General features: G+C 47.0%; 1 protein-coding gene across 2 annotated transcripts; it reads left to right on the forward strand.

The window, feature by feature from the left end:
• The first annotated feature begins 824 nt into the window (after positions 1-824).
• On the forward strand, positions 825-26,463 carry LOC128891748 (uncharacterized). Of its 2 annotated transcripts, none has more exons than XM_054151502.1 (4): positions 825-1,020; positions 22,594-22,690; positions 22,773-23,088; positions 23,187-26,463. In XM_054151502.1, the coding sequence occupies exons 1-4, from the start codon at positions 1,007-1,009 to the stop codon at positions 23,624-23,626; spliced, it is 867 nt and encodes a 288-aa protein (XP_054007477.1). In that variant the 5' UTR covers positions 825-1,006; the 3' UTR covers positions 23,627-26,463. The 2 variants fall into 2 exon arrangements, with proteins under 2 accessions (XP_054007477.1, XP_054007476.1); XM_054151501.1 differs by lacking the exon at positions 825-1,020 and adding an exon at positions 14,516-16,535.
• The last annotated feature ends 6 nt before the right edge of the window (positions 26,464-26,469 follow it).

The following is a 26,469-nucleotide window of genomic DNA, read 5'->3' on the forward strand; positions in this document are numbered from 1 at the left end:
TGATTCCCACGCTATACAGGGTGTCCCAAAAATGTTGTAACACCTTGAAAAAGGTGGTTCGGATGGTGATTTGAAACAACTTTTTCCTTAGCGAAAATGTTGTCCGAGGCTTCGTTAAAGAGATATCAAGAGAAAACGTCGACCAATCAGAGTGCGCGTATGCCGTTGGAGCGGCGGCGGTAGCGAAGGCTATGCGCTGAGCGGCCGCGGCCGCTCCAACGGTATACGCGCGCTCTGATTGGTCGGATTTTTTTTATTAATATCTCCTTAACGAAGCCCCATCCGGCATTTTTGCAAAGGAAAAAGTTGTTTCAAATCACCTTCCGAACCACCCCTTTCAATGTGTTACAACATTTTTGGGTCACCCTGTACATACCGAGAGCATACGGTAAATAATATTATTTTTAATATTTTTAATTCGGATCTTTGCGTAGGGTAGACGAATATTCTACCCATTCTCAAAATAATTTTGCAAATCGCACATTTTGAAATTTTTTTAGAAATCCACCGTACCATCTACTATCCTTATTAGATTAGCAACAGGCTAACGCAAGACACGCGAACGTCTTAAATAGGTTATCATTCTCTCCCGCCAATTTTAGCTTCTGTTCGTCCTTTTTTCTCGTAACCTCCGTAAAGCTTGTATCACGAAAGTGACTTTCAGTGCGATATACAGGGTGCGCAAAATAACATTGCAAACAATGACTGTTTTCACGCGGAATTGCTGCGATAAAGGAGATGTCGAGACGATACGGATCTAAAGGTGGTGTCAAAATTGTTGCTTTTCAGAAATATCGAAACCGACATGGCAGGTGCGGTTTACGCGAACGCGTAAGCAATAAAGAGATAATATTCAAGCGTAGAGAAGGAGCAGCCTTCGCGAGTGGCGGAGTGTGAGTGATCGCGTCCTGTACTTTCCTAAGCACCTGCGGACCCATAACGGATCCGGCAGGTGCAAAACGGATACCAAGAACCCCGAAGAATCGCGTACAACCCTCTTCGATCCATGGGCATTTACAAGTAAATCTATGACACCAAAAATTATTAACGTAAAACCAGACATCGATAGAATGATTTTTTTTAAACGTAACCTTCGCTACCGCGGTTACCATTAAGAAGATTATTCTGGATTGGGAACAGATCGAACGGTTTACCCTCCTTTAGCATCAATCGCACATCGCCGTTCGTCATCGGTTGATGTAATCGTCTCTTTCTCTTCGCATCGTAAAAACTTCCGCGGTCTACTGACGATTCAAAGATAAACGAAATTAATAATTGCTCGTCCGAATCGAATGAAGGTTTTAAAATTGTACTTAAACGATAAGAATTGAATATCCGAAAATTGTTCCACGCGGAGATGGTCCGCGAGAGGGTCAAGTTTGAGAGACACTGGCAGAACCATTCACGAGGACGCCTACGAGTAAAAAACGAGCATGTATCGAAGTTCGAAGCGCGAGTAGACCGTTCGTGTTTTTAAACGCAGTTTCCGCGTCGTAACGATACGATTTTCCTGTCGTTCCCTGGCTAACTTTTGCGTCAGCTTTTATCGCGGCTAGAATAAAAAAACTCGTTAGCTTAGCGCGGCCTAGCTGGCCTGCTTCCAGAACACGCCGCCAGAGGTCCGTCGTTACGCGTGGCCTCGCTCGGTCCGCGCCGATGGATTTGGTGACGTAAGAGAATAAAACCACCATAAAGGCTTGCTGGTTCATTAGCGCAAACCGCGGAGCATGGCATCCTTGTAGAGTGAGAGCGAGGTTATAATCCATACTCCGATCTCGGCCTACCCGTAGAACCTTTAAATCTGTACTTTACTGACAGAACGTGGCGATTCCCAGCTAGGACCTCTTTAAAGCTCGATCGAGGTCCAAATTAGGACTCTTGATCCACGAATATAGTTCGCTTAGCCCCCGCCCCCGCCCCCCCCCCCCAGTACCGAAATTTTGTCAAAATCTCCAGGAATTAACATACAAATATGCGAGAGGTTGAACAAAAATATTAGCATATTCTGGAAGCAATGATAGACGACACTTCTCCTCTTTTGTACATTGTCCAAAGAAGGAAACAAAAGAAACACATCGGTAAACTTCAGATTTATTCGTAGCCCAGGGTTTTGCCCATCACTGTCTGAAAGTAACAAATATCCTGCAGATCGGTCTCCACTTTTTTTCTACTAATCCTAAGGTTGATAAAAAGCCCACTTCCAAGGGCCGCGCCCTCTAGCGTGGAATACACCGATCTACCTGTTTATCGAGGCGAAATAACGACTCGTTACGATTTGATCGACAGCGGTTCGATCGATCTGCTCGATACACGAAATATTTCGAATCGAGGCCTTTCGTGTTTCGAACAATCGACGCAAACGCGTTTAGAATCGTTAGGGACGACGCCAACGACGCGTTTTCAGTCTACGTACCGCGGTTGAATTATCGACGCGAAAACGCGGTGGTCCGTTCGCCTCGTACGCTGCAGCGAAACGCAGCAGTAAGGAGAGATAATATAGTTGACTTCCAACCGGAGAAGTCGGGTAGATAAGAGAAGAGCGAGCCTGCGAAATTGACTTTCGTAATTACCGACCGAGACTGCAACGGTATTCGAGCCGGTGGGTAGTATTCCGGCGATCTACGCTCGTAGATTAGTCAGATACGATAAAATTTGCAATTTGTACGCAAAGAGAAACGACCCGGGGCTCCATTCATTCGGCGATTCGCTCGCAACCGTGTCGATTCGTGGAACTAGCTGGACGCAATTCTTCCGACAATTGCAACCAACACGTTTTCCTTCGCGCTGGATGCAAACAAAGGCTTGTTAACGCACAACACTTTCCATCTCGAAATATTCGCATCCCTTACGTGTATTCAAAAAATTTGTCTAAATTAAATGATAGGTGCGATGCTTCCAAATAAATATTTCTTTATAAATGCGTACATGTACAACTATACACATGTATTCGTAATGAACATTTTTGTGCCCTTATACCTTAAAACTACTACTTTGTATTCGTAACGAAACATTTACTTGGTAGTAAGATCAAACCAATCGCATAATTAAAACTTGTTTCCATAGACATAGAGGTTACGAATACTTGCAAGACCGACTATTGTATATACTTCTATTGTTCAACATTCTGCAGTCTAATAGTCGAGTTGCGCGCAAGATTACCGCGTCCGTTGATTGCCAAAATCAACAACAGGTCATTTAATTAGTCGTAACGTCGCGCTAACGGAGGACTTCTCCGGAAGTGGCTCTACCTGGCCTGAAAAGACACAGACCACGGCCCTGTAACTCCGTTAAGACGATCTTACATTAATAGAGTGCTGCGCCCTGATGAAATTCGCGCGGATTTCCTTTGCCGGCTCTGGTCTTTGTTCGCTCGACCTCTTTTCACGCCGACGCTTTCGGCGGTCGCCACCGAAAGACCGCATCTCTCATGAGGGGTTAACTTTATTTCAGACGTGTCAGTTGCGTGAGCCAAGGCTCGCGTCGCTGAACGAACGAACGTTTCGCGTGTCATCGAAAGAGCTCAGTGTCAAGTGTCAGCGAAGAGTTTGCGGGGTTAAATGGTGCCTATACAGGGTGTCCCGAAAATGTTGGAAGGAGAAGGAGTCCTTGAAAGGGGTGGTTCGGGGGGTGATATGGAACAACTTTTTCCTTAGCGAAAATGTTGTCCGAGGCTTCGTTGAGGAGTTATTAAGAGAAGAGCTTGACCAATCAGAGCGCGAGTATGCCAATGGAGCGGCCGGGGTAGCGTACGGTACGCGCCAAGCGGCCGACCAATCAGAGCGCGAGTATGCCGGTGGAGCGGCTGGGGTAGCGTACGGTACGCGCTAAGCAGTCGCGCCTATCGGTATACTAGCCCTCTGATTGGTCGAAGCGGCCGCTTAGCGCGTAGCCTGCGTTACCGCGAGCGCTCTGATTGGTCGGTGTTTTCTGACAATATCTCCGTAACGAGGCCTCGGACAACATTTTCGTTAAGGAAAAAGTTGTTTCAAATCACCTCCCGAACCACCTCGTCACCACCCCGTTCAAGGACCTGCAAACAATTTTTGCTCCATTTCCTAGCGAAAACCAGAGGTAGGAGTTCGATTGTTAAGAAAACTAGCCCTAGCTTCGTTTTTCTATTCCTCGAAGCGGTATCCTTAAACACTCCTCGCAATTCTATTCCTGTGCTTCGTAAGGATTCTTATTCGTCGAGTTTTCCGACTTAGCAAAGTTACGATAAACAACACCGGAGCGACAACTTCCGTTCCGAAACTTCTGGCCTCTGGTCTTCATTAACAGGACCCCCTTTTCACGGTTTCGGTGGTCGAAAGACGCGTGTCGCAAGGGTATTGATATCATTTCTCTTTGTAACGCGTACCATAGCCTGACGTCGCCGAAGGAGGGATGTATCACGCACGTGCCCGTCGAAAAAGTTCAGTGTCAAGCGTCAGCGATTTGTTTTTCGCGACGCTCGCGCTCGGACGGCAGCGTTACGTTGCACAACGTCGATTTATCGCTGACGGGAGTTATTGGCGACCCGTGATCAGCATGAACGCAATATCTTCGTCGAACGACCAGTCGAGAGGCGTCGAGCGTGTTGATTTTAAAAATCAATTCATCCGCACGCGCCTGCGGGAACCCGTCGGACATCCAGCGTTTCATAACGATCGTTAAATACACCGCTCGAAGCCCGATCGAGTTCCGAAACGGTCGTTCGAAAGAGTGCTACTGTACTACACGAAAATTAGGGAACTCGGTGTGCAAGGACTAGATAAGTGGAGGGAGGGGGTCCCCTCGTTGACGAGGGAGTAGTGCAATATGATCCTTACCGATTGCTTTCCTTCCCTCGGACCTCTTTCTCTTTTACCCTCTGTCCTTTTGTACGTTCGACTCGAGCCAAATGTGAACACAGAATAGAAATCTCGACTGGGTTCGAGTGTTCGAGTTGATACTATACGGGACACCCTGTATACTGTACAGAGCCCGGTTATACCTGGCCAGTTATACCTGCCATTGTTACACGGGGTAGGCGACCGTTGCAAGATGTCGAACAAGAATCAACGTATACCTTCGCAGTAAATATTCTTTATAACACGGTCGATACTTATTGGAAGACCCATCCCCGCTTTGTCATTGACTAATATCGTAGGAAACATTCGATGTTACTGCTTCGGGGACGGTCTGCCATAAAAGCAGAGGTCCGGGTAACGTTATTCGAAACGTAGACGACGAACGGAAACTCGATGTACATTTCTTCGATCGCGTTGAAACGTTTAGACTCGCACTCAACTCGAAAAACAAACAATTATCATCGAGAACCGAAAATACAATTGGCAAACGTTTCGATAAATTTATAATTCGCGAGACGACGATCGTTCGTGAATGTATTTTATGCATATACGAAACGCGGAATCGTAATGGTTGTTTTCTTCGAAGCCGTAGATGGACGAGACAAACACTTCCCTAAATCTTCCCCGAGCTGACGAGGATCGTCGCTCGAGGTCCAATAAATTATTCTCGAAAAGCTGAAGGTGAACTTTACTCCGAATTTACGGCGGTTGAAATACGTGCTGCGAAATGCTAGCCCAGCCAATCGAGAACGCGTTATCTTATCACCGTCCAACGGCCCAACTTCTCCGTTCGAATGCGTGCCAGTATTACGCGAGATAACGCTTCGCTCCGTGGCCAACGAGATTCTATTCGAGATCTCGCACGGTCGACGTCGGAGAAACCAGAATCCAGAATATGAGACACGCAACACGATCTCGCCGCTCATCTCGATTTCAGTCCCCGATCGAAACGCCGTTTCTTGTCGGTGCCGGTGCGATCCCGTCGATCGAGTCCCTTAGTCGGTGACCTAGACATCTTCGTCGCCGTATTTGGGTTGCGCAATTTAAACGTGACGTTTTCATTTAAATAAGCAAAAAAAAAAAGAAAAGGAAAGGTGTCTCGTGGACGGAATCGATTCTACCGAGTACGGTTCTCGATAGAATCGACCAACGACTACGCGAATGCTCGACACGAGTTACGATTAGATAATAATCGTAACGATTACTCTGTAAAAACGCGCAATCATCTTGCAAACATTATCTAAGCGCTTCTTATCTCGTATTCCAGATAAATTTTTCACTCGATCCGGGTTCAATTACGAGGTTTACCGTAACCTCTTCTTTACGCTCGAGATACTTGACGGATTGGTATTTGCGATACGAAATTGATCGTACTCCGAAAGAAGAGTTCAGCGAGATTTCTACTAAATACCATCAAGCGGTTTCAATTATCATAGATGAATGAAATGCTACGCCATGAAATGCTATCGTTAAATACAAATTTAACCACCGAAATTAATGATCGTCGAACAATAATTGGCTTATTTAAATATACACATAATGGCGGTGTCGTGTTCGGCCGATACACCAATTATTCGATGTTAATTAATTTTGATGGGTAAATCTGCACGTAGCAACGTTGAACAGATTGAATTTCGTATTACAGTTTACGGAATTAGTTTTCCAGGTAATCGATTGTCGAAATTAAATTATATTAGAAAGTAGAGTAGTACGTTTTCATTTTTCTTTTTCTTGTTTTATTTTAAAGCTTTTAAATCTCAAAGGAGAGATTTATTCGCTTTACACGTCGTTGACGATGTATTTGGTTGTCCAAAAAGTTTCGTTCGCTTCATTAATAAGTGATACATGCACGATAGTTTATGTTTGATGTTGCGTTACCGAATTGTCCACGATTCGTTTTGCTCCGTTACTGTTACAACACGAATATCTATGAAATTAGATCGTCTATTTATAGAAACACGACCACGTCAAATAATTGAGTGCAACTCACGAAAGAAACGTTCGGGACAACCTGATATACGTAGAACGAAATTTTGTTAACATGTCTGAAATTGTACATGAATATCACAGTTCTTCAAAAAAGACACAACACAAATACACGGCGCAACGTTTGGTTTAGTGAAAGCATACGTTTACGTTCGATATCATTTTATGGTTCGATTCGTACGATTTTATTCCATACAGATCGAAAATCCGAAACGTTTATGAATATACGGGTGGCGTATAGGTAACGCGTTAAAAGGGACACGGTTGTCATTAGTAAATAAGCGGTGAATTTCTTTGAGAAAGGCAGAGAGCTGGTCAATTTCCACTGGAGTCGCGTCGCGTCGAATCGTAACCGAACGAAACGCACGGCGATGCAGGACGCGTGACGCAAATCGAGCGCAGTCGGTTTGTTTACAAGCGCGATAAGACATTGTCCTGGGTCAAGGCTGCTCGGGTTTTATAATCCAATTCAGATAACGGTAACATAGTTCCCCTGGACCTTGAGCGTGCCGCTAGAGAGCAAGAAGGAGGGACGACCGAGGAGAACACGAACACGAACACAAACACGCAACACGATCACGAACACGAACACTGGTGACTCATTTCGCGAGCAGTTTGTCAAATCGTCCGTCTACCCCTACCCCTCCCTTCCCAAGACCCGCCCCGATTCCCCTCTCCGTCGGTTCAAAGGCACACGTTTATCGTGAGTAGTAACACGCGCACGTGACATTTCGAGTATCTCGAATTAAACTGTAAACATCGTAGTACAACAGCGCCGATGCCCGGCGCACGCGGTCGGTGTCAATGATCCTGCTATTTATTGGATCGTTGCTTACGCACGTAGCTCTTCCGTGCACGTGTGCTCCGTCCGTGTGCGCTCAATCTCGCCTTCCTCGTCTCGCTTTTGTCAGCTGCGACCTCGAGGGTCACCGTTGTGTCTCTTTACACCATCCGAATCTCGTGTTGCGCGGCTGGCCTCGAGGATCATCGACGCATCCACGTTGAATTACCGATTTACTCGAAGCCTAGGGTTTTTCACCCGTCGTTGATTCTCACGGGGAGAGAGACTTGGTCCACATGCTTTTTAAACGTTTGCAGACTCACGGATCCGTCTTCGATTTCTTTGTATTCGACTTGTGCGAGGTGTCTTGATCGACAACTCTGTATAGCTTTCCGAAATTGTCCCAGTGGATCCGTAACAGTTCGAATCGAGCGTACCTGGACCTAGTTGGGTGCAGACGGAACCGTGCGTGCTCCTTTCTGGGCTGTTTCTCTGTGTTCTGTGCGACGGATTCATAGGGGTGTAGGTAAACGATGTCCGAGAGCGCGGGCACGTGCGTGTACCTCAGCGTTCGCGTGTCCCGGAGTTTGTGTCGTTGACTGAGGGTGGCGGCGGTGTCGGCGGCGAAAAGGGTAACGGGAGAGGGAGCTCGGCCACGTGTGAGAACGTACTACGATTTACTCGCAGATCGGCGAAACGTCTTCCTCGTTCCCTCCCCCCCGGCTCCTCTTTCTCCTTCTTTCTTGACGGCTGTCTTTCTTTCTCCGCCAACCACCCCTCTATCGCGTACTTCTCTTCTTCGTTCTCCTCCTCCTCTGCCTTCTCTTCGTTCCTCCTCCTCCTCCTCCGGCCACCTCATCCTCCTACCACCGACATTATACTACTACTACGGGGTACTCCACTTTCATTCAGTCGCTTCTAAAAATAAAGTCCCTGATTCACAATGCATGAATGACAATCACACTGAAAGGAATACCGCACAGACTTGTAACCTTTCTCTCTTTGTCTCTCTCCTCTCTCGGTCCGTGTCTTGTATCCTAGCTCGGTCCGCTGTCCCAACGGCTCCGTCTCGCTCTCGTGTCTCCTATCCCGTCGTTCTTTTTCTAACTCTGATCTCCCTCCTTTCGTCATCCACCCGACCCCTTCCCCGTCCCGCCGTCGTCCCTCTGTGTCGGTCTCCCTTGTAAGAGAGCGAAATTCCGGTTCGCCTGTTGCACACACCAAACTATTGGTTCCGTGTAAATAGATCCCGTGGAAATCCGAGGTGGTATCGGCGCACCGACTCGATCGATCCCAGGAACGATCGATGGCCCGTGGACTTGTTGCTTTGCGCCACAGGAATCCGCGTTTCGTTCCTCACCGACCAACGTCTTTTGTTATGTACGCGATCGGAACGATTAACGTTTGCGTAGTTTGTAGGTACTCGGACGCTGCGGACAAACTTGAAATGATCGAGCGTGTTGGAGGATTGCGCGAGTACTCGTTTTCCGCGATTCGACAGAATTACAAGTCTTTACGGGAAGCTATGGGAAGCGTTCGCGTTTCCTTGGGACGCTTCGATTTCCTGCCAGCGAGGAAATTAATTGATCTCAGGGATGAAATTTTTAACGAGATTTGCAAGGTTAAATGGGACACCAAGCCGAGATATCGATCTCTTCGATATCCCTGTCGCTGAGGCGGAACCGTGTAGCCCGACGGTGACTAAATTTTACGAAGAAATTCTCTCGGTTTCGCGAAACAACGTAGGCAACATTTTGAAAACGTACGTTCGATAACGTTCTCGCGATCGATGTTCTTTTCGAAGCAGACTGAGCTTCGTCAGCGAATCGCGGAAGGGTTTGTAGATTAACAACGAATATAGTCGTCGGATGCGTGCGTATGCGACTAGAATTTGGGAATACCCGATCGTCTCGTAACGCTCGAGAGATTCACCGAAATTGGGGCGAGTAACCCTGAATACTCGGTTGAAGCTCGCTCTCCGGTGGCACCCAAGGAGAACTGGTTTCGAACTCGTCATCGTCACCTAGCGCTCGCGGTACAACGTTCCAAAATAAAAAGACAGGTGATCGAGTGGCCCTGAGCGTAGCGAAACTATTCGAAAGTCCACGTGGCCGGCGAAAAAATTGACGGAGGATCAACCTTGAATGAAGCAACAAACTTCGCTATGTACAGTGGATCGAGAATGTAGTCGAAGACAATTCTAAACAGGTAGCACGTCGACCCGTTCACTGCCAAGTACGAGATATATCTCTTTTAACATGTTTGCCAGTAAGACAAATTTGGATGCGCGAATGCTTTTTCGACCCATCGTTAAAGCCGCTTTTGGAGCAGGTCCGGCTTTCGATTTAAAGGACAGTCCTGCTCCCGCTCGCAATAATCTGCCGCTGCAAACCTCTACTACGTGGAGATTCCGTTTAGAGAGAGAGGTAAGGTAGCTGCGCACTAGACCGGCTCGAGCCGCTCACAGCTAAATGTACAATATATGTACGTATATACGTACATATACAATATATATATATATATATATATATATATATATATATATGTATGTATGTATGTATGTATGTATATATATATATATATGTATATATATGTATGTATGTATGTATGTATGTATATATTTCTGTGTAGAGTTACTCAAGGTCACAGCGCTCGGATTGACCCACGATAAAGCGTAGCTCCGCGCCCGTCCCTCGGCCAACTGGCCTTATGCTCCGTCCGCATACGTTCTGCTGCACCGTGGCCCACATGTCACTTCGGAAACAATGTGTCGCGTACGAGCCGCATCGGGAACACGTGTTCGTATCGAACGCAGCAATAGCTCCGCATGCGAGGCGTGTTACAACCGCGATACTGCCAGTCACGGGTGCCTCTTGATCTCCGTCATTGTTTCCTCCCGTCGCAGTTGCGTTTTTAAAACCCACCCGAGATCGGCTGCATTTAAACCTCGCGCACGCCTTCGACTTCGGGAACGCGTTCCTTTTAATCCTTTGCTCTACCATCGTTGTCTCAGGTTGTTCTCGGCCGGCACCGTGATAGCTAATATTTTTCACGGGAAAAGTGCGTATTAGTATCTTCTTTTTTTTTTCTTTTCACGTGGAAAACCGTCCTCAGTGAAAAATAGTTTTCCCACGACAGACGCGACCCCGTAGAGCACGAGATCAGATCTCCCAGGGTAACGTTTGAATTATTTCAATCCAGGGACTAAATATTCAACGACGCTTTTCCTCTTTAACACCGTCTCCTGTTGTTGTTTTTTTTTTTTTTTCTTTCCGCGTCGCGACCAAGTATCGGGAAAACAAGGAATTTCCGTGAAAGCTATTTATATTTGTAATTATCGGCAGAAAAAACAAGTACGCGCGTCGATATGAAAAAAATACGCACACACGGAATCAGATCGGATGTTTGTATAGAATCGGAGAGGTTGCACATCGGGAATGGTTAATTAGAAAAGTAAACATCCGATTGTTATCCGCGGCAGAATAACAAACAATGAACGGGATCCTACGCGCGCGTGACGTTATTACCAGTCTACGGACACGCCACGAACTTCCGGGTAAAACGTAGGACACGAAAGAGAGTGTGACCTGTTGCTGACGACAAATAATTAGCGGGTCGCGGGGCCGCTCTTTAGAAACAAACGTAAAAGACGTAGAATCTATAGGAACCGTACGTTCCGCGATGTACGCTGTGTCGCGTCCGCTATCTTGCAAACAATGGCGTTGCTTTAAATTCATGCAAACTGCATCGTAAAACTGGATTAGCATATTCTTTCGGTCTTTCACCGTATCTTGTTTCTTTTTTTTTTTCTTTTTTCGGAATGCTACTTATTAAACATTCTTTTTTTTTTTCTTTTCTCTTTTTAACGCGTTCAGGAAACTCGAGGGAAGGAGAATGTTAAGCGACCGGGATGGCATGAATAATTTCTATAGAAAAAGTAACGATAAATTCCCGGTTCGAACGAGACAATATGTAAAAGGGAGGCGCATATTCAAGGATAGTTTCGGAGCTTTTGAAAACCGCTCATTCAATTTAGAGAGAGGGCTGGTTCTGCGGTTCGGCGCTGCTGATAACAAAACCGAGCCGCGCTCGTTCTGCAGCTGAATTTGAGGTTAGGTTATTGTCCGAGTGTGCGGTAAGCATCGATAACGGAGCGTTGCAACACCGCGTCCTGGCAAACGCGATCTGGCAACCCCGCAGCGGCCGGCAGTGCCGGGGTTGAATTTCAAGCGCCCGAGGGACAGAGGGGGTCGGGCCTCTCTCTTTTGTATAGGGGGCACGAGGGCTTCACCGATGCTCGGCGCATAACGGTGAGTCGACGGCCATGATGCGGGGCTTATAGCCGGCTGCCTGGTTCTGTTGCCTGGCTGCTAAAGCGCTTCGGAAGAAAACCGGCCTTTCTCTTCGTCTTCCCCTTCTGTCTGTCCCCCCCGTGATATTACCCGCGCGACTCGCTCTAGGCCTACGGGGTTGAGTCCCAGTAATCGTTCGTTTCTCACCACCGAATATTCCCCCGCGTATTAATTACCCGATCCACCACTCCCCACGGACATTTAAAATCGCGTAAACAGCGAGTTCGCGTCCGCCAGACGCGATCGAAATCGCGACAAAAATATTTCTATCGTTCAACATTCTCATTTTAATACTTTAGAGTATCAGCATTTTAATTGTTGAAATCTGTCGAACAGTGCGCGCCAGTCTCGCGTCTGCGATAGCATTTTGCTGTATACAGTTTCCCATTCGTTTCCGTCCCAGTAATCTCGCGTTTCGTTTTCGATTAAATTTCATTTCTGTATCTTTTCTTTATTTCTGAATACAATACGATATATCGTGTTTGATTTCCAGTTGATGAACAATCGTGTAATTCTTAACAGCTGCGATCAAGCTACGTGTAAAGAAAATCATGTAGGAATACCGACCACTACCGTGGACGAACGGAAGTCTTATACAGCCCCCGGTATCCGACTCCTCTCGGTATCCGACTACCTGCACCATTGTCCATGCGCGCATACCTGCAAACCTTTAAATTCCTCGTTTAAACCTGCGGCCTTAAATTTTCCAAATTTTCATCGTAAACAGCGATCCTCGTAATCCTGGCGAGAACAGGGCGTTATAAATTTCAAAGCCGTTATGAAAATTCTGAAAGCAGCTTAAGCCTCGTTATGGTTCGGAAAATAAGGGATGCGCGATGAAATTCGTGCTTTTAAACGCGCTACGGGCGTCGGATCGAACCCGAACCGGAGCAACGAAGCGACGGTCTTTGTGTGCCCGCTTCGTGCTCGGATAAAATATCGAAAAGGAAAAATGTTTGATCGTGTTTCACCTTTTTCTTGGTATTGTAGAGTGTAACGTTTTAACTCGTGACTGTAAAGTTTCGCAAAGATTCTCGGTAAGTTTCTTCGTTCTTGCTGAGCAGTAGCAACGACAGTGGAAAGTTACCGATGCGCAAGCGCTCTCCACTTTCCACGAGTACACCCGACTGCTGGCTGGCAGCTATGGAGCGCTTCGGTGGTAGTGACGCTGGCGTTGGTAGTGAGGTGTTCGCTATGGTACTACTTACGGGTTGGTCGGTGAAGCGAGATCTCACGACGACACGCGGCGTACATACACGAACACCGGTATCACCCGCCAACACCAGCACGCGTCTGATTATACGCCAGTACTCCACACACAGCACGGCATCTGGTACGACGGTATTGGCGTATGCCGCGCACAAAGAACGCCCATTCGCTCGCATACGTAAACAACGTAAGCGGACGAACCCTCGCGCGAAATACATGTACGTAACAAAAGTTTCGAAGAAAAACAGCCGTGAGTTTCCCCGTTGCTTGCAATTTTGCACGACGGTCACGGACACTAGCGAGAAAACAGCGGAGGAATGCAAAGCTAACGGCTCGCGAAGACAAAGGAACAAGGAAGAAACAATTCGAATTACTCGATACGATTAATTTTTGAATTTGCATTCGCGAACATTTTACCGTTCTCTGGACAATTAAACGTGTCAGGAAATATTGTAAAGAATAAAATTTCTATGCACGCGACTCGATCAACGCGCTTAATCGAATTTCGACTCGCCGCCGGTTCGTGGAACGAACGTCGTTAACTCGTAAGCACGGCGGTACGGCGCATGTCGTCGCGTTTACGAAATTGTGAAATCGCTCGTTTCGCAACGGCACTGGCATCCGTCTCGTGATCTTCCTCTACGAGCATGAAAACAAAAAAAAAAAAGACTCCTCATCCCTTCTCCGCTGTACAACAGTCCAATCGTCATTCTTCCGGGAGTTTTCAAACATCGCAGACTTTTTCAACGCGTTCGTGACACAAGGGTTGCGAGTCTGTCCTCTTCGTATGCCCTTTCGTGCGTATTCGAGCCACTTCTGGCACACGCGTACCCGCAGCCGTGACGCGTCGCACACAAACTCCGCCTTGTGTACACGAACCCCGTCTCTACCCACACGGTTTAACCTTGCGGAACGAGCGACGGTGTTCGCACACGCAGAAACGGACGCACACAACGGTCTCGATTGGTGTGCGGTGCGCGCGGTGTGTGCCAGCCGTGGACGGCACCACTGGCGCGCCTCTACCCCGACTTTAGCATCGATTTCCAGTCGGACGACCCAGCGCGATCGAGCGAACGGTACGCGCCTTCCAGAGGAGGTATCGAGCGTCCGTGTCGCTCGTGGGAATCCACCAAGGGTCGCACGAGAAATCGTACGGCTTGCCGTCGAAACGGCGAATATTTCAGTATGAAATATATATATATATATAATAAAGGCCCGATCCGTCGCGTTCATTCTCTCGTTTCGTGTAGTTGAGAGAGAGAGGGAGATAGAACGATCAGGGATAGAGGAAAGAGAATCCCGAGCGAGTGGGAGCAAACGCGCGTGGAGGGGAGATAGGGTCGGCGCTTTGGTAGTGGTAAATACACCGTGTCCCCGAGTCCCGAGGGGCAAGAGGAAAAGGGGACGAGCAGAAGGCAGCGAAGGCGCTGCCCTCAGTCGGTCGCCCGTTTCACTACAGTCAACATACAGAATAGAGAGGAAAGCAAGCGATTGACTATACGTGGTCTTTGCCTAAGCGCGCAGCACTGCTCCGTGTTCCCGTTTTTCGAGCAAAGGCTTCGAGCTTCGGTCTGCCCGCTCTTTCGCTCGGTCGGTCGTGAGTGCGCGCGCGCGCACACGCACTCACACTCGTCGAAACAGAGACAGACGACAAAGTGCCCGAGAGAGGAGTCGTGTAGAAAACAGGCGCGCGTACACAGCCATCGAACGTGGTGATTCGTACGGAGGCGGACGTGTGATACAGCATAACCGAGGCCATTTCTCGCGAGGGAAAGAGACAGCAGCCGTAGATCGCTGTCCTTGTCGTCTTCTCGTCGTCACCGTCGTCGATGAAACCGTCAGCGGGATATTCGCCGATGCCCGAGCGTGTTTCCTGCTCTATTCGAAGTTGTACGAATGTCTATATGGAAGCGATCGGTACAGCGTGTCCTGAGAAACGGAAGGATCGGAGACGTTCGTGAGTAAATAGAGCGAAAAGAGGGTACGTACCCTGCGGAACTCGCGTGTATAGTCTCGCGGCTGACGATCGAAGTACGCGAGAACCCGAGTGTATTCCGAGAGTTCCTTCGGAGATAGGTGCATACGTGCGTGTACGGCTACGAATACTAAGAGGTGGGGGAAGACCGTCTATACTTCGCGGACATCCGGCGGGGAATCCGCACGCATTCGTACGAAGCTCTCTCGGGGAGCGAGGGAAAAAGGAGGAAAGGATCTGGCGTCGAGGGAAACACGGTACTACTCTCGGAAGGAGAAAGGAGGTGCTTTGCGTTCCGACCGCTCTGTGGATCTCGTACGTTCTCCTTTTTTTTTTCGTCGACTCTTAGCCATTCGAGCACGATTCGCCGTATAAACGTATCGTCGTCGTCGGTCCCCTTGGTCGTCCCATATCGCGTCGATCCTCGTGCGTGCGTACCCGTACGCAACGGTTGAAATTTTCGGTACAAATAATAAGGGTGGTGGAAGGACGTGACGAGAAAGAGAGAGGACGAGAGAGGGGAACGAGCGCAGAAGAGAGAAGCGCGAAACACGCCGAGCAGTGCTGCTCCCTATTGGCGACGTCGAGTCGCGCTCCCCACCCGGGACAGTCGAACGAGGTCCGAAGGCGAGTTCTCGGCGTGCAACTACGGTGATTTTCCCTTACGAGAGTGTACGCACGAGACCTCGTAGCTCTGCACCACATCCTGTACCGCGTCAACAGTCATCACCGTGGACGTCCCGGTACTCGGTGTAACCTATCGTTCGAAAAACTTGCTCCTCGAACCGTGAAGAATACCTTTCGAGAAAATCGAAAAACAGCCAGGCACAGAAAGAGACAGAACGAGAGCGAGAGAAAGGGACTGGCAGCCAAGTCCGCTTTATTCACCGCTTGGTACCGTCGACGGTTCGTCCCTCGCCGCTAAACTGTGTGTGCGCCGATCGTGAACGCATCCCACGCGTGTGTCGCGTATCACCGCCGCCGGTGAAACCGAGAGAATTCGAACGAGGCAGAGGGTAAAATAGGATTTCTCGCGTGGTCGGTCCTCTCCCGTGGTACGCGCGGGTAGGGGTGCACCGAGGAGTGAGAGAGGGAGAAGGAAAGTAAGCGAGACACCACCGATAGACGAGGATAGAAGAGGAAGGAGAGGGAGCGAGATAGAGACAGCCGAGGGGGAACGACGGAGACGGGTATAGTGCACGGAGGCGCTGGTGCTGCGCCCCAACGGCCATTCCTCGAAGCTCAGTTATCACAATGGCTTCCGTGAAAGACACAGCGACTTTCTTCGCGGAGGGCACCGCGAGTCAATTCGAACACGTCCTGAAGCTTTATCCGCAGGCCCTCAGACTCAAGGCCGATCGGAAAACGAAAAAACCCGAGGAGCTAATCAAGTTGGACAACTGGTAAGTTCGCAAATACCGTCCCGTATATCGTCGACATATTACGCCCGACACACGGGCCCTCCTTTTCAACGAGGGGCTTCCACCACGGGCACCACACGGGACAATGAACCCGTGGCGCGCCAGTTGCCATCTCGTACCACCACCGCATGCTGTACACGTACCCCTATGGCCCCCTCGCGAGACTAGCTACAATTCCAGATAGTATATTTACCCTCTTCTATTGTCATGATCGACGACGAGCTTCGAGAGCGGTCGCTTCGAAATACGTGGCCACCTCTCGCTCTATACGGTTATCCGTACACAACTACCGTCACGTGGTGGCTTCGATTAACTCTTGTTTTTTATTTACTAGTTCGCGATCTACTACTCTCGTCCCTTTATTATCAACATTAACAATTTTTACGTTTCGCGTATTCCTAATCGTATCGACCAAAGTATTTCCGTGGGAATTTTATGCCACCTCATCGAGCGAGTCTCGACGCCGACGTTGCCGCCATGTCCCGCGTGCTATAACGTCGTTTTCGCTGATATTTCTAGCACGAGCTCTCCGAACATTGTTGTCGGAACTATGAAATTTATGAAAAACTTTCTAAGGGCTCGTTGCGCCTGATCTTTTTGTCGCTTCGGTCGATATCAAAGATTTTGAAACGACCGTCGCGCTGGCAACGATGCCAGTGAAAGAGCCGACTCGCCGGCGTCGCTTTCACGGCGTCATACAACTACCTCGACTCGTTTGGATACGATTAACGAACCTTTCTCCACTCTTGTTTTCGTCATTCTTTTTCAACGACCGACGATCCTCGTTGTCGCTGTTTTTCGCGGAAAAAAAAAAAAAAACAGCAGGGCGCGCGATTCCATAACTTTTACAAACTTTTCAAAAAATACGGAGTCGCGTCGGTCGTGTTTCATCCGACGGCGTCGTATCTCAAAAGTTGCGGCAAAGTTTTTGGCACTGTTTCGCGTTACGTTAGATTCGACGGTATCGAAAATGAAAGTTAGCCTCAACAGCCATCGTAATTACTCTATTATGTTCCGCTTCGTGATCGTTATCGTTTAGTGTTCGCGATCCGTTCTTAGCGGTACTATTGATGATTTAACGAAATCTATGTTTCGAACTAAGTTTGAATTTGACCGTATCGTTTTGCCAGAAAAACTGTTAGTCATTTCGTGTAAGCCGTATCGTGTATATTTCTTACTTTAAAGTACATTCGGTAATATTTTTAATTCATTACGCATAGAACTCTTTGAGATATCAGCTGTTCTCTCTACCATACCAACTTCTCGCCCGAGTCTGCTATCGGTGGCATTAATTCTTCTCTGTAAAAAAAAAAAAAAAAAAAGGAATCTCGATACTTGGAAGCCAAACGTGGTTTCTCCCCTTAACGAGCTGCTTGTAATTTTCAAACGCGATGAATACGATTTATCTGGCTTCGATATTAGCGAAACTGAAGTCTGGTAAACACCGTGGCAGACCGGAAATCGAGCGAGTGCCTCGAATTGGGATAGTTCCCGGTGACGAGCGTTTGCGACAACGAGCTTTCCACGGCGCAAGCTTCAATTCCACTGGCGTCACGTCTGCCTTAATTAATTATAAGAAGGTTCGAGTCTCGTTAAATTCCGAGTTGAGGCTTTTTAATCTTTTAGACGTCGTCCCGGAATCGTACAATAATAATGAAATCGTTTCCCGCCTCCGTCGCGTTTCACCTTTTAGTCGTTCGTTTTTCGTTAGACGGACGCGCAAGCCTCTTCCTCCCGCTTTATTTTCGCGGATTCGGACGATCGGGACTCCTCCTCTTGCAACGTATCCGTTTGACTTTTCGATCCGATCACCGGTCGATCGGTTATTTAACTACCGGCCCGTTCGCCGTCGGACGAGCGATTGCGATAAACGTAATTATCACGGGGAAATGTATCGGAGAACGTATTCGCGTTCGTGTCTGAAGATCCGTACGAGAACTCGATTCAGATTTCGAGCAAGGCGGAAGTAAATCGTCTGGCGAAATTTATGGATACACTATTAAATACCGGAAGAAGTTGGCGCGGATTTTTAAGTACAATTGAAATACTCGGAACTTTTTTCAGACATTATTTCCTTTAACGAAGCGTTCGCTACTTATTTATACAACTCTTTTTCACCGTTCTACGAGTCTGTATATTCTTTCTTTTTTTTATTCTTTCTATATATATATATATAATAGACTGTATTTTAGACAGTACCTAACATATTTCCAAAGTTAACTGGTGGATAAGTGGTTTTACTTTAGTAGCTGTAAAGAAAGTTAATTTTCGTTGAACGGTATCTAAGGTAATACCACTCTTCTTGTAGGATATTAATCCTCCGAGTCCCGTGCTTGTTAACCCTGAAAGAGGCAGTATCTCACGATCAGGAATAAGTGATTCTTGCCAATGCGGCAGATAAACTGGTTAGAATTGTGCGTGTAAACGATTTTTCCTTGCGCGCTCCTTTACCATACGCGAATATGCTATTCAATGAATTATCGTTGAGTTTGATACGTGTACACGACGGTATATCACCCGATGTGGATGCGATTACGCGTGTATTAAGTTTATATATTTTTTCTGAGAAACGGTAATGTCGTAACGGTCGATAAAAAAAAAAAAAAAAAAAAAAATAACAATTCGTTCGGAACCTGTCTCGTTAAATTGTTTCCAAGAAATCGTATCCGATCAATTAGACTGCGATCTGGTTCTATTTTCCCATGCTTTTCGAGTCCCACGCTAAATGGCGCACAACTTCGGTTCGTGGAAACATTTTCGCTGATTCGCTAGTCCGTTAAAGCGATGAAAACATTTGGGTCAAACGGCTCGCAATCGTATATCGATTTTCATCGAGACGGTCATCGTTCGTCGATTCACTTCCATCGTCGCGATCGCGACAAATTAACGAGCATTTCGTCTTTTTCACGCGAGGCTTTTCGTTTTCAACCGCGAGGACTTTTAGAACACGTTTCGCTCTTAATCAACGAATTACAGAGACGAGTATTATTTAGAAATCTTAGGATACCGATACCCGTATCGTGGTATGCATAGAGAAACTTAAGTGAAGTTAAATATTGTGCGTAATTAAGAAAGAAAAAGAAATAATCATTCGTCAGAACAATTTGGATACCAAGAGATTTTAATTATTGTCTCGCTTTCCGATTGTCCTTAACTTTCCCGTGAACCGTGATCATATTTCTCGATTCTTCTCAGATCTCGGTTCTCTCCCCAGATTTATGCCCAACTGTTTCCGTCTTTGTCTGACAACTCTTTGTCTTATTTCTGACAACATACAAGAACGTGGTTCGACGCGTGTGCGTTGACCTCTTTCACTCGCGGATCAGCTGTTCGTCGTGTTACCTCTTAGCATTTATTTATCCTGCCAGGCTCAGACGTGCCCATATCATCTCGTGTATTTTCCACGTTAATGGAATTATTATTTATACAGAGAATATTTCGCTATTAAATCACTCGAATAATCCCGAGCCTCAAAGACCGTCCCGATCAGATCATTCGTCAGGATTATTCGTTCTTATTTCCAACCGTTGAATCCAGTCCGCGTTGAGCAACGCGCGCGCGTGCGTTTCAAAACACCGTGAAAAAAAGCTCACGGTACACGAGCAGCGTGTCTTTCGGCCTCCGAAAGTCTAGTATTTGGTCGTGTTTGTATTCGCGAGTTGTGTCGGCGATTCCGAAGCCGGCGCGAAGTAGAAACGTGCAGCGGAGAGCGAAAAATGGGAAAAGAACGCGGGAACGTCGCGAAAGCGACGTGGAAATATAAGCCTCGTAGAGCTCTCGCGAGACATAATCCTCTCACGTCGAGGCGCTCGCTCGCGATTGTGTCAAGGTTGCTTTTGCGTTGCATGGCGCGAGCGCCTCTCAAAATGGTTGCGCGCGAGCGAGCGACCGTCCTGAAAAGGTTTCGACGACGCTCAAAAGAAGCGCGCTCAAAGAAACACCGTTGCGCCACTCGACCGATTGTTTTTGGACTTTCTATGGGACAATCGACGGTGAATAACGATGCGGATCGCGACCTTCTCGTCTCCCCCAGTCCTTTCGCGTGTCGCAACAACAAGCCAGTGGACCAGAATTCGTTCGTAGCTCGACAACGGTAGTCGACTCGAGGCGGGCAACTATATGTATATCCAGGCCTGGCCACTATGCGAACGGAACTTTCTTTTGAAATATTTTTCAAGTACGCACGATTATTTGACTCTGCAGTCGTAGGAAATAACGTAGGAAAGAAACGATGAAATATGTTTATTCCGGAAACGAACGAAAGGATAGGAGAAAATAAAAAAAAAAAAACACACAGAGATTCTCTCACGGTTCTCGCTGCACCACTCGCTAACTAACTGGATTCAAAACGACGCCACGCAATTTTCGCCGCTGTCGGCTTTCGATTCTTTTAACGCAGTCATCCCGTGTGACGACTTTTTTTTTTTTTTTTTTTTTATATATAATATTTCCTCGGAATTTTTTTTTATAGCGAAATGAAAAAATCACAGAGCTTTCAAATTCTTACTATACACGTGTGCATTTATTCAGCTTTCAACTGCAAGTTTGGATTTTTTTTAAGCAGAAATATAATGTGGATCGCGAGAGATTTATCGCTCGTATGGTACCCATGTAAAAAAAAAAAGGTAGGCGAACGGCGTCCATGATTCAGGCAGACTGGCTAATCTGAAATAAAAAAAAAACAAATTGCGTGTTAACCTGTAGGTGGATAGGTATCGCTCGAACTAGGATTTTTGAAAAATATTGAACCGTTTTTCTTTTTTCATAAACAAGTAGTCGTAGAAGATCATGAAGTTTTGGGTGTTGATGTTTAAAAGCATACGAAACATTGAATTTTCAAGATTTAACAAAAATCCTAGTTCCTGCGATAGCCATCCATCTACAGATTAACATGCAATGATATCGTATCACGCATTGATATCGTATCGTGCATTGATATTGCAATATACATGAATAAATATATAGTACAAATTTGATAGCGCTGTGTTTTTTTAATTTCGCTATAAGAAATTCCGAAAAAACCTTACAAAAAGATCTTGTAATCTTCAGTGATACACGCACGCACTCACTTGCACCATGCGTTGGATACAATTTGTACATTGTATCGAACCAACGACAAATTAGAATTGGTCTGAGTGCTAAGATGAAAGAAATACTTGAAACGCGCTCGCGACTTTGCACGCGGATAGTTCGTCGGCCGTAACCGTCCCGAAACGCGATCCCCTAATTATTTCGAGGTACGTAATAACGACGCTAATCGTATCATTGGTTACACGCAACGTCGCGCTGTTCATTCCGAAGACAAATACGAGCGATCGTAAATCAGCGGAACACGTGTCTGTCGTATTATGTGAATGAAATACGTACGAACTATCCGCAACCAAGTTTAGCTCTACGGGCAAACAGCTGATCCTAACGTCCTTCGAAAGTACCTACAATAAAACCACGCGAGAACCGCGGCTCTCTTTCTCGCGCTCGCGGCGCCTCGGCTTCTGTTCACGGATGCAGCGTTCGCTCCGTGGAACGGACAACTTGTCCCGTGTCGATGACCCGAATAATGGGATACGAACAAGGAGAGGGAAGAAAGGAAACGTTGAACCAAAGGGGTTTCGAGTTTTTAAGAATAACACGCTCGAAACGAATGTACCGCTCTTTTATTTCTACAAAGTTAACATTTCGTCCTGGGACCATCGAGCGTTCGATCAATTTCTCCGTGTGACGAACAATCGAAAATTTCGAGAATCGCAAGGGAGAAACAGTCGATCGTGGTTTCGGTAATGCGATCGATGCGATCAGAAAAGTTGGAGAACACGTCCCCGATTTGGCTCGCGTACCCTTTTAGCCGCGTCGAGCGTCCCGCGTGATTGTCAGTAGGTGGAAAACCACTTCTTGCGGCTGCATTTTTAATCAGTATTCCGTTTCCTGCACTCTGCTCTGCCGCGGTTGCGTCATCGATCCGAGTAGCCGTGATCTTGCGCACCCTGCACACGCCACCGATCTCCGTTGCTTACCGACCGGCGACATTTTTTCCTGTTCGCAGGTATCAGAATGAGCTGCCAAAGAAGATCAAGTCACGCGGCAAGGACGCGCACCTCAATCACGAAGAGCTGGTGCAAACGATGAAGTGGAAGCAAACAGTGAGTCCCGTCGATCGGCCCGTACTCTTATTCATGTTCGTTTCTACTCGATGTGTAAATTACTCTGCCTTATTGTTTCCAGCGCGGCAAATTCTACCCTCAGCTGAACTATCTGGTTAAAGTGAACACACCCCGCGCGGTAATGGCGGAGACGAAAAAGGCGTTCAAAAAGCTTCCGAATCTCGAACAGGCGATTACTGCCCTGTCGAATTTGAAAGGAGTAGGCACCACGATGGCATCGGCCCTCTTGGCGGCAGCGTCGCCGGAGAATGCCCCGTTTATGGCGGACGAATGCCTGATGGCAATACCGGAAATCGAGGGCATCGACTATACCACCAAGGAGTACCTCAACTTTGTCCAGCACATTCAAAACACTGTCGAGAGGTTGAACAAACAAAGTGAGTAAAGCTGATCCCTCGTCGGCCTGGCGATTCTTCCTTGAAATTTCCCGATCGATTAATAATCTAAACGCGGTGGTTCGATTGGTTCGTTTCAGCGTCAAACGGCAAAACATGGAGCCCTCACAGGGTAGAGCTGGCGTTATGGACCCACTACGTGGCGTCCGAGCTGAAGCCAGAGCTTCTCGACGGGATCCCGGGCACGACAGAGAACGGGAACTCTCATCCGCCCAGCAACGGTGAGGCGACGGAACCGTCGGACGACAGCAATCAGGAAGTGGTGGTGAACGGCAAAGAGCCGGGCAGTATCGATCCGGCGGCCATCGACGAGAACAGCACCACCACGTCCTTCACCGAAGACTCGATGGACAAACCGGCTACGCCGATCACGGTAGCCGTGGCCAGCGAAGACACGAATGACTCCCTCGCCACGAACGAGAACGACGACAGCAACAACACACCGCGGCCAACCGACAGCGAGGACACCGAGGATTCGCAAGACGCGCAGGAGCCGCCCACCAAGAAGAGCAAGAAGTGACCCACCACCACCCAGGGAGCCACGAATACGAGCAACAACGTCACCACCCTCGTGTCAGCCGCCAATCTGACGCTGATCGCAGCGAGGCGCTTCTAAAAACCGCCAGGGTCGTCACACCGATCAGGGTCGCGGATATAGTAGATCTTGCGTAGCTACCATCGCACCATCACGATCGTTTTTTTTTTCTTTCCATTATTCCCCTTTGTTCCAGCTCTCTCTCTCTCTCTCTCTCTCTCTCTCTCTCTCTCTCTCTCTCACACACACACACTCACTCACTCTAACTCTCACTCTCTATGTCTCATCATCTCCTTTGGTTACTCTCACATGATCTCTGTTTTTAGCCAATTGTCTTTTCTCGAGCTTCTACTCGTCATTCTGTTTCCTCGTATCCATTTTCCAAACACGTTCCCCGTTGTTAGGGCACGCTCTACTCGTGACTTCGTGCAAAGTAGCATTATTGCGCACACGATGGGCTGTTACGCGAGCACCTTGCTGGTTTTTAGATTCATCGGGCTCGATCGGAAGCAGAAACAACAGGCGAAAGCTCCCGGCGAAGATCGCGCGCCGAGTTTTTCCCTTTACCCTTTGCGATGTCGTTTCCGCGGTTCTCCCGTTCCATTCGTGTTCACTGTTTGTCGGCGAATTCGCTTCGAGGCTGCACTAGCTCCCGTTAGTTTCTTTGGTGCGCACGACGAATCCCTTAGAGATTAAAGTAGCGTTTTAACGGCGGTGCCAGCCGTCGGTAGACGAATTTTCTTTTCGCTTTACTCGTTTTCTTCTTTATTTTTTTTTTCTTTTTTCTCACGGAGGAACTCGACAGAGGAAGAACTCGACCCGCCGGAAGTTTTTCGCTTCTTCTGCCTTGCAGCATAGCGCTTGGAAAGTACACGGAATATACATACGTATCCTTTGTTCTTTGTTTTTTTTTTGTTCTCTTCTTCTTTTCTTTTTTTTTTTTTTGTATTTTACTTTTTGGTTCGTCCGAACGAGGCGATCTCGATACTGCCTTTTTCAGCGACCCGATTCTCCCGTTTCTCAGCTTTTGTCACACGGTAGCGAACGACTTGTAGCCCTTATCGAATAGAACGATCATTCCTTTTTACCATGATTTGTACCGCGTGTTCAAAGCTGCCGACGAAATACGAGAAAACCGAACACGTTGACGCGCTTTTTCGGATATATGAATATATACATATATATTTGTGTATATATATATGTATGTATATATTTGCGTGTGGTGTGTGAAGCGAGAGTGAGACAGACAAGGAAACGAAGGTATGGGAAAGAACGAGCGAAGGTAAAAGAAAACAAAAAAAAAAAAGAATAATCGGGTGTGCGCGCGTGTGTGTGTGAAAGAAATAGATATCGAGTATCTGATTACGCGACCAGCAAGAGAGAATTAACGGGCGGTACACCGATCACACAATGATAATATTAATATTAATAATAATAATTATTATTATAATTATAATACAGAATCATTACCATAATTTATATACCTAAACGAAACTGCATGTCAGTGCGACGCATGAAGCAAAACCAAATACCTTGTAAGTAAAAGAAACTTTAGAAACAAATAAAAGTAACGCTTTTTTGAGTCCACCAAGAATGAGAGAGGAAAAAGAAAGAAAAAAATCTGAGTGGCAGTGGCGGCACACCTACGCGAGGACACGCGCGCGCGTATAAACTACGCACGCTTATCACCGATTGCCCGTGTCGAGGTTTATTCATGTACAGGGATGTAACTAGTATTTTTGCATTAATCAATGGTTATTGTATCAATCTTCGAGTGGGAAACACGACAGGACGCAGGAGACAACGGCATAGTGGAGATACGAAACGAAACACGGAACGTCGAGGTGTAATCGATGAAAAACCGGGATCCCTGAAAAGAGCGAACGCGAGGTTCGAGGGTGAAAACGAAAGTGAGAATGCGAGCGTGCAAGATTACGTGTGTCTTCTGAGAGAGAACGAGAGTGAGTGCGCGCAAGAGATGCACGAAAAATAATAATAATAATAAACAAAAAAAAAAAAAAAGGAATACACGATAGCTCGATCAAGAACGTTCAGTCAAATTTTATAAATATACACATTACATAAATATATATGTATATATACATATATACATAAATATGTATATTATATATATTTGTAATTTAGAATCACCGCGCGGCCAGGAGGCTGCTGCTTTAGTACTGACCCTATTATTAAATGGCACACACGTGCCGGCGAAAACGGCCGTGCTTGTTTAGCTGCACGAAAAGGAAACAAAGGAACCCGGAAACGAGAAGCTTCCGAACCACAAACAAAGTGTTCCTTGTGATCGTTGGTCTCGTGTCCTTTCCCTCTGTCGAGGAACACAGACAATCCTAATCCGACGCGAAACGCGAGCAGAAGGCGACCGATACGGGGCGATTCTTCGGCGGTGATGACGTGGGTCGCGGTTTCATCCGCGCACGGAGAACGAACGGAAGACTAGAAAAACGCGCAGCGAGTATGGACGAACCTAATAAAGATACCGTAGCGAACCGTTCTATTTATTTAGCGCCTAATTTATTCCGTATATCGATCGTTTCGTTGGCAAGGAAGGACGGTGTATAAATAATATACACGTGTGTGCGTTCACGGAAGGCGCTTGAGAATTCCGCGTTTCAGGAGGATGACGTTTAACGGAGGACACGACGCCGAATAGAGAATAAAACTTAGCAATTTAATCGACGAATGATGACTAACGAGATCTATACACGTGTTTGCGAAGTGTAACGATCGTCCACGGCGATGAGGATGATTACGATTATTATTATTATTATTATTATTATTATTATTATTATTATTATTATTAT

The sequence above is a fragment of the Hylaeus anthracinus genome, unplaced genomic scaffold (genome assembly GCF_026225885.1).
Source record: "Hylaeus anthracinus isolate JK02 unplaced genomic scaffold, UHH_iyHylAnth1.0_haploid 12002, whole genome shotgun sequence".
Classification (NCBI taxonomy): Eukaryota; Metazoa; Arthropoda; class Insecta; order Hymenoptera; family Colletidae; genus Hylaeus; species Hylaeus anthracinus.

Bases quoted from the DNA above. Each gene is read 5' to 3' on its own strand.
- LOC128891748 (XM_054151501.1), top strand. From the start codon at position 16,387: ATGGCTTCCGTGAAAGACACAGCGACTTTCTTCGCGGAGGGCACCGCG. The intron at 16,536-22,593 runs GTAAGTTCGCAA...TCCTGTTCGCAG, and splicing joins CTAATCAAGTTGGACAACTG to GTATCAGAATGAGCTGCCAA. The intron at 23,089-23,186 runs GTGAGTAAAGCT...GGTTCGTTTCAG, and splicing joins CGAGAGGTTGAACAAACAAA to CGTCAAACGGCAAAACATGG.